Source organism: Plectropomus leopardus, chromosome 21 (assembly GCF_026936395.1).
Source record: "Plectropomus leopardus strain MGB_pleo_1.0 chromosome 21, ASM2693639v1, whole genome shotgun sequence".
Taxonomy (NCBI): Eukaryota; Metazoa; Chordata; class Actinopteri; order Perciformes; family Serranidae; genus Plectropomus; species Plectropomus leopardus.
This window is the reverse complement of record NC_142196.1, coordinates 11,213,634-11,222,500: the sequence shown is the minus strand read 5'-3', so window position 1 is coordinate 11,222,500 and position 8,867 is coordinate 11,213,634. Positions and strand designations below refer to the sequence as shown.

The 8,867-nt window shown below is 39.9% G+C and overlaps 1 protein-coding gene across 5 annotated transcripts in view; it reads right to left on the bottom strand.

The window, feature by feature from the left end:
* Positions 1–8,867, bottom strand: part of ctnnd2a (catenin (cadherin-associated protein), delta 2a) — a 318,237-nt gene that overhangs the window by 8,299 nt on the left and 301,071 nt on the right. For all 5 annotated transcript variants that reach the window (XM_088071967.1, XM_088071968.1, XM_088071966.1 and 2 more), the window contains exon 22: positions 630–756. In XM_088071967.1, coding sequence (XP_087928093.1) covers positions 630–756 — 127 coding nt within the window. The remainder of the gene's footprint in view (positions 1–629; positions 757–8,867) is intronic.

Below are 8,867 nucleotides of genomic sequence, written 5' to 3'. Positions count from 1 at the left end.
AAACTGACTCATGGTCAGGTGTAGATGGGAGACAAACACCACACTCCTGCATGAAAGTCTGGGGTTTGTTGGATCCATCCACTGCCACCGCTCCATGTGCTATGGTTGCGAAAACATAACCACATGCAACGTAATCACAGCACGTGCTTTTGAGGACATCACAGTACTGGGATCCTGGAATGTCAGTAGAAGACGCAAAAAGGATACCTAGAGTGTAATATGTAGAGACAGAAGTCCACTGCAAAGCAGAAATATGTGACGACAGGCAGCTGATTGGCTGTGAGAAAACAACACTATTTTTCTGTGTGAGTGGAAAGAGCTCTAGTCTCATTCCCTCTTAATTTTGGAGAGTGATGAAAGTCCACTATGTTTCTAAACCCCTTTGAAACCAACTTTTACAACCGAACTTCTCAAGACCCCACTGATGTTTCTGAGCCAGATGTTTGGCCATTTAACATTACACAAACTAATGTTTAATCTTTACTCTAAATATAAATGAACATCATTATGAGGGGATCTTATTCGGCTTTATGTCTTTATTTGGAGGACCTGAAACTGAAACACACACATGCACACAAGCACATACATACATCATAATCTCTATATTGTAAATGTCACATGTTCCTCACCAGAGCGGTTATTCGGGGACGTCCTGACAGGGGAGACGGAGGGAGTTCGTGAGGAGGAGTAGGGCCTCTGTCTGTCTCTCTCTATCGTCGAGGCAGAGCCCACAAAGTGATACTGGGAGTAACCATCCTGCAAAGCAAACACGCAAAATACAAAGTATAAGTAACGGCACAAGCACAAAATCCAATATTCAGTTGGTGGTGTATTTTTTTTGGACATTAAAGAAAGATGTGTTCGAAAAAAGTCTAGGGTCATGTAGTCACTTCCCTTTTGAATATTACAAACAAGCACATATCTGTCAGCATCTGTGACATCTGTATGTTTTATGAGAGTTATGGCATATTTTAGGTCTATATGACAAGAATCACTTATTTTATTGGTTTTACTGAATCAGAGACCCTAATCCCCTATTAGGTGAGAGAAAAGTTGTATTTGAGACATTGTAGGAACTTTTTAAACTTCTCAGACAAACTCTTCTATCAGTCTTCTACTCTGAAGCACTCCACTGAAGATATTTGTAACCTTCAGTTGGCAAAAAGAAATAAAAACATTTTTCAAACAATTCCAGAGCCAGTTTGTTAACTGCTTAGAAGAAAGTAGCACTATTACAATGGCTAAGACACTGATTCAGCATTGATGAATCATAGAACTATATTTGCAGTGTCAAGGTTTGGAGATAAAGCACTCAATAGACCATATTACAACACCTATTCATTTCTAAGCACAAAGATGTTTAAGGCACAATAGGTAGCCAAGACTTTAAGAAACACTGGATACACAAATTTGTACAGATGAGTGATGGAGGAAATGGTTTAAGTTTAAGGACCACAAAGGACCAAGTTATCAGAACAAAGTATAAAATATTCTGGGGGGAAAAGTTTGTCCTTGTTGTCCTTGGTTGTCTGTTACCAAAAAGCTGTTGTGTGTAAATCTCAATTGTCACAAAAAGAAAAAAAAAGAAAGAATAAATTGAAATATTGAATTTCTAGAGTTTACCAACCAGTGGCAGGTCAAACATGTATTCTGAACACTAAAGGTCAATAAAAAATACCTGCACATGCAACTGTCCACACAAAATAACACACTAGCATCAAGCCTGAGCTCTGTAAATATCCCACTGTCCTTATAGAAAAAAAGAAAAGAAAAAAAGATTAATACAACTAACAACTCCGCGAGCATAATTACTGCCAAACCAATGACTTTGTATCCGTATTAGTTTAGCAGTGATTGGAGCAAAGCCCTTTTCATAAAAATGGATTACCAGAGTCAACAACAATCACAGAGCTGGAGCCAAATTCAATTTAGCATTAAGATAATTGGCTACCTCTGAAAGCAAAGCACAAGCACATGATAAAAGATAATGCAGACATTTTCCAGCATTGCTTTACTGTCTGGGGGCCTTGACTTGACAGTAAGAAAACTGGTTGGACTGGGAGAGGTAATTGGCACAAGTTGGACTGGAAAGGAGGAGAAAGAGGGGAGGAGAATGACACGACTGAGATATGGAGGAGATGAGGCCAAAAGAGAAAGACAAAAGATGACAGAAAGTAACAAGAGCAAGGAGGAGGAGGGAGACGGCAAGAGAGTAATGACGGAAGTGTAAAGATAGCAAAAGGAGGAGAAAGGTAACGAGAGTGAGAGGCGCAGATGGAGAGGCAGAGAGACAGAAGTAGGCTGGACTGAGCACAGTCCCATGTCCTCCCCTGACTCCTATTTCCTGGCACAGTGCTGAGGACTAATAGAAAACTGGATCCTCTGACACACAGTAGTTCAAAGGTAGCTCACTTCAAGTCTCCGCCATCCCTCCCTCCTTCCTACTTCATCTATTTATCCACCACTCCCTTCAGCTTCTCGCTCACCTTGTTTTACATTCTCTTTCTCCTTCCCTTCCTACCCAAACACATCTCATTATAAACCATGTAACCTCCTTATGGAACAACGGGCCGCTGTGCAATTGGACACTGTCAAACTGTCATGCTGCTCAAATGAACATAGTCACTGAATATTGAATGATATTTTGCAGAGTGATGTGTGCAGTCTGCTGTCTAGCAATGTGGCTCACAAATGGGGGCAAGGAAGGAACCACAGGGGTCCTTAAGGAGCCCCTGCAAGCAAAACGAGGAATTGTTCAACTTTACAATAATTGAATTTGTAAGGGTGATCACAATCAGAGAAGATTGTATAGTAGATAATTGTATTGTATTGTATTGTAAATGTATTAAAATTGCTGTCACAGCCACTGATTTCACCCTTGTTATCTCTCCACACAAATTAAGGAACTATTCACCTTAATCTATGGTTTCTTCAAATTTTTTCAATTAAAGGTCCATTGTGTATGGGGGATATATTGACAAAAATGAAAAATAACACAATTATTATGCTTTCTTTGGTATATAATTACCAGAAAACAAAATCATTTTGTTTTTAGTACCTTAGAAGGATCTGTTCATATCTACATAGGAAACATCTTAAGTCGCCATGTTGCATCGTCATGTTTCTACATTAGCCCAGAATGGACAAACCAAACACTAGCTCAAATGGGAGCCTTTGCTTTTTGCATCAGGCACCATGTAGTTAGCAGGTCCTCCGTGATGAGATTGGAAAAACACAGTTTTGTTTTGGGGTTTTCTGTGTTTCTGTCAGTGTACTGTATCTTCCATATCAGCTTCTTTCAGCTCTTCATTGATTTTGTGATGATGTTCACAGTGTGAAAAATTCAAACCCATGATTCCCTATAATTCCACATGACAAACTTGGTATCTTTCAAAACTTTGGGAAATCCACTAAAATTTAAAATAAAGTTTTGTGAGTTTGAGCATCGACTGGTTGCACAGCATTCGTTTGTGGTGTCTGGCCCACCAGCCAGTCAGTTGGTTTAATGGGTTCAATAAATATTAAATCAACATCAAAATTTCATACAGGACCAAATCAGACAGCAGCTTTTTTTTTTTTTTTTGCATCATTTTGCACCATATCCAAGGTCCAAGGCTTGTTTACTGTCAGTGTGTACTATGAAACCTTATACTGTAAGCTAACAATATATCCCCACATCAGGCATCAGCTCCCTCTTGAGTATGCTGTCTTTCAGATTCTCACCTATTTGCCTCATTTTACCTGTTTTTCATTCTTTTTTTCCACCCACCTCCTCTTTCTCTATTACACTCAATCTCTAACACTCCTTTCAGAACGGTTTGCAAGGCAACCATTTTGCCTGTTGCTCTCACCGTCACAGGATGGTTAGTTGAAGGTCGCGGTACTGCGAGGTAAAAAGCGATTACTGCCCCAACAAATGAGGTGTGTGTGTGTGTGTGTGTGTGTGTGTGTGTGTCTGGCGGCACTCATGCCAGACAGCAATTATGGCAAAAATTGTAAAAGGTTACACATGATGAGTGGTGGCTCCCCTCTGGGCCTCGGCCACCACTGAACACTGTCACTTTTTTCTCAGTCCCTCAATCCGTTTCTCTCTTCCACTCATTTCACACTCCGATTTTCAGATTTACAGTAGAGAGCGCTTCACTCGCACCTGATCCATCTATCCTCACTGGAATAATGAGCCTCTGACCTTTGCATTCTTTAATTGTTGGTTTGGCTGATTTAGAAATTGACCTTTATTCTACTGTTGCATTTATTGTAAATGTCCCAAAATAATGTAAGAGTGTGCTGCAGTTCTGCCAACACACCTCCATCCCCTCTGTCTCTGCCTCTCACTGTCTTATACAGGTGAACATCAGAGGGAAACCAGGCTAAACACAGAGGCAGCTTCTGAGGCCTGAGGTTGGTTTGATGTCTACTGAAGTTTTTCAAACGCTCATCTCTTTCTCCCTGACTTTTCCTGTTTATGCTGTACGGCAGAAGATGATGGATTAATTTTAGCTGCCTCAAGACGAAGACCATCTCATCATTTTAATCTTGCAACGGATCTTTGAAAGCAATGTGTGTTTGAGCTATTGTCAAAAATGCTAAAATCTCCAAGCTAATAACGGTAGACTTAAATTGTAAATTGTAATATGAAAGTTTACAAATTAAATATTGGAAAAAGATCTTACAAACAAGCATTTGTAAATACTTGAAAGTATTTGTGATAACTCACTTGGAGCACCTATTGAGTAATGTTTGTCTCATTACAATCAGAGGGTCATATGTTAACAGTTTTGTCAGAAACAAATTTGGACATCTGTCACACTTCTCTTTCAAATTTATTCATTTAACTTACAGGAACATCCTGAGCAGTTTGGTGTCCTGCGAAGAACTAGGCTTGTGCAATCAATGACCTCACATACACACATTACACACAAATGTCTCACTCACTCACATCACACAAACACACCCACACACTCGATTACACTTCCCCTGGAACATATTGTAAATCTGTCACACGTGTGACAAACACAGCATCTCACTGACCCTGAACCCCATCTGTCATACGTGTGTGTATCTGTTTTTGTGATTTGTGTGATGTATGTGTGTGATATGAGGATGATATGAGTGCTGTGTGTGTGTGTGTGTGTGTGTGTGTGTGTGTGTGTGTGTGTGTAAGAGAGAGAGTGTGTCTGATTAAGTCTCTGAGCTAGATCATTTGTCAAGAAATGAGGCATGGCAGCGCAACAGAAATTATGCATTGAACAGGGATATGACAAAGTGTAAATATGTGAATTTACAGTATGAAATTCAGAGCCCAATCTTACACCTTGTGCAAAGCAGCACACAGTGCAGCGCAACTGTCATCGCTAGTTTCAGACCAACGCAGATGTCATTATCATGACCAGCACTTACATTGTCTAAGCAGCAAATGTGGCCATGGGCGTCAGCTCTGAAAATAAGGTATGGTCAGGCACATATTGATATTTTGAGGCAGCAGAAAGCGATTGCATCACTGACCGACAAAACCTAGCCTCAAATCGGAATGGCACAGTATTTCCTGCTATTTAAAGGACACACTATTCAGATAGTAAGATGTGCCAACATAGGCCACAACTTGCTTACACTCAGCTTGTTACACACAGGGACCCATGGATGGGTTGCGGGTGGGTGAAATAATACATCATTAATGTGGAAAATATTAACTGCACGCTATAAAATATGAATGTAACAGAGATCAGAGCAGAGCTGCTGTCTGACTCTGAATTAAAGGGGACATCCACCTCAATAAAATCCCAGTATTTTATTTCCATGTCTTCAGAAAGTTCAATCAAAACTTGTGACATGAGCTACTCTCTCTAAAAGCCACAAACAAGAGAAGAAAGTCAAAATGTATGATGTCATAGAGTATAAAGTCTGGAGCTGCTCCAAAAAAATAATGAATGGGAGACTAACTTGACCCACTGAATGTTTGTATTCCCTTTTCTAAACTCAAATGAGCTGTATTCTGATGTAGTGTTCTCAGTTCTGAAACAGAAAATGTACACATATACTCATATTATTCCCCTGGGTGATCTCACTGTCGTCCACAACATCTTTCCCAATGAACTGTCTATGAAGCAGCTCAAGACGTTATACCCTATGACATGACAAATGTAAGGGTTTGTACTTTTTGTATGTTGGTGAGAGATGTGCATGTTGATTAATATTTCGGACTGTTTAAGACCATACGAATAACACGTATTAAAACACAAGTATAGTTTTCTCTCATTGATGTTTCAGAAGCTAAAGTTCAGTTCTGTTTCCTCTGTTAAGTTTACAACTACAATATAGGTTTTGTTGCTTAAATGTTCCATGATATCTGTTGCAGTAACTTTACTGTTCTCACTGCATCACTCTCAGGAGATGTGGGACGACACTGACTGGTTGAATGCATGCTGCACCCAAAACACAACCATGATTAACAAAGGAACTAAATACAACCTCTTTACTTTGTGCCCAGATTATGTGCTGTTCAACAAGCAAAAGTGGAGTTGGACATGTCCTAAAAGCACTTGCACCATGCACTTTAAACAATACACTATAGATTGTTAAAATAGGGCCCTCAAGGTTTAGCTCTGATGTGTGAGCAAGAAAGAAAGAGAGAGAGTGCATATGTTTGGATGAGTGAGACAGAGAATTTGGTCCTTCTGGTCCTATTAAGAATAGGTTTATTTACAAAGTGACCATGTTTCAAGTCCTTGTTTTCTCCAGAAATCCCCAGTGGAACAGTGCTGCACATTTGTTGTTTACTTAAAAGATGACCTGTGGCTTCCCCTCCCAGGAACTGTAGATGAAACACTACATGCACACACACACAAACACACACAAACACACACACACACACACACACACACACACACACACACACACACACACACACACACACACACACACACACACACACACACACACACACTGAATGAGGACACATCCTGTCAAATAATCCAAATAAACTCGGGTAAAAGTAGAGTTTTACTGCACGCTGGAGACTGTTATACATGATTTATCCTAAAGTCAGTGCTAGTGTTGCTACAAACAGATTTTGGCTTTGGTTTATTAATGACTGCTGCACCACTGATCTTTTAAGTCATCTCAGATGCTATTTTCATACAGAGTTTCTGTTTATTTATGGGCCCTCAACTTTTCGTTTTAGCACGTTCAAAAACTGCTGGGCAGCCCAGCCCCCTGTTCTGCTGCAATTCTCTTTTCATTCTCCCTCTCTCTCCCAGCCGAGACTGCTCCCATGGCACTGCTGTAGGAAGTGATTAACTCTTCTTACTGCAGTTTGACAAAAACACACATTTTTAAAGACACACACGATCGCCCAGAAACAAACATCCACGTGTACCCACGTTCATAACTACTACACAGTTGCAAAGTATGGTTAAAAATGCTCTCATTACTTCAAGACTTCAAAGCAAACAACTCTTTGCCAGCGCAGCTCAAACTGACTCATTATTGACCCAACACTTTTCTCCTCTTTCCAAACTACACACTTGCTTATTTTCCAACTGCAAAAAATTGAAGTATTCACCTCACTTCACTCTTTCTGACTCCTCTTTTGACACTTTTTCTCTCTTTTCTTCCCCTTTGCGTTTGCTCACAAACACTTTTGCAGAGACATCCAACTCCGCTCTCGTCTAAATTGTATGCTAATCCATGTTTGGTATGAAGGCTAACAGGATTTTTGCAGCACCTAACACCCATGACCTAATACGTCATGCAGGGGTAGTAGCGGTAAAGTCACTTAGCTTGTGAGCTCTGGACTTTGGTGATAAAGTCAAAGTGTGGATCCTCTAACAAAACTTTTTCCAGAGTTATAAAATTAGGGTGGTTTGTCATCAACAAGGCTGTGTTCATGCAATTTTTTTTTTTTTTTGGTGTATGTAAAGTGACTTTGAGTTTCCAGAAAAGCACTATACAAATGGAATTATTATTAATTACTATTACTAAATATTGAGGTATGGAGTCTATCACACTTTGATAGTAGTTTTTAGTGACTGTATTGAGCATAATGTAGTAGCTTAACTAATTTAAAGGACTAAAAAGTGTCTTAAAAAGTTAGTTTGAGAATTTAAATTGTTTGTGCAGCATTGAATGAAAGTTGTTCGAGATGACAGCAACATATTAGTTGAATTACAAGATCTTGATTGTTTAAAGATTATGATGGAGTAGAGGTGGATGAAACTAGGGACAGGACAGACTGCAGATGATATCGTGTTTCAATTTAAAGATGATGGATGTGTGTTTTTTCTTTGCTGCTCTGGAGTAGAAAAGTCTCGTCTTTCAGTAATCTCTTCCCCCCCCACTGAATTAATGTTTACATCAAATGAGACAGAGAGAGCAAAACTCATTTTGTTGTTTCAGAATGTGCTGCCATCAATCTTACGCAAGTTGTTTCCTTGCTTTAATATCTGTCTTTATTAAACCGAAGTCTGGCAAAAAAGGCCCCTTGTGGCAGAGACGGGTGGAGTAAAAAGTAAACAAAAATAAATAAATAAATAAATAAATAAAAAACAACCCCAAACCAAAGCAACCTTTGTTGGGTCCCGCTGCGGTGTTAAGCCAATGTCCTTCATGTCTGATCATTGGAGTGTTATGCCATCCAGTCGAGTGTAATGCTATCCAGTGGCAATGATTAGAGAAGTGTGAAGCAGATAAGGCTCCAAGGGGCCACATGGGGATACTGTTCAGTGTAATACTGGGGATGAGAGGATGACGAATGAAGAGAGGGACACAGTCGTCAGGATGAGGCGAGGACAAGCTGATGCCACAGGGCGGCCTGTCCTGAAGTGACTGCAGCAACAGTCAGAAATCTTGCACTCGGACACAGAGCCCAA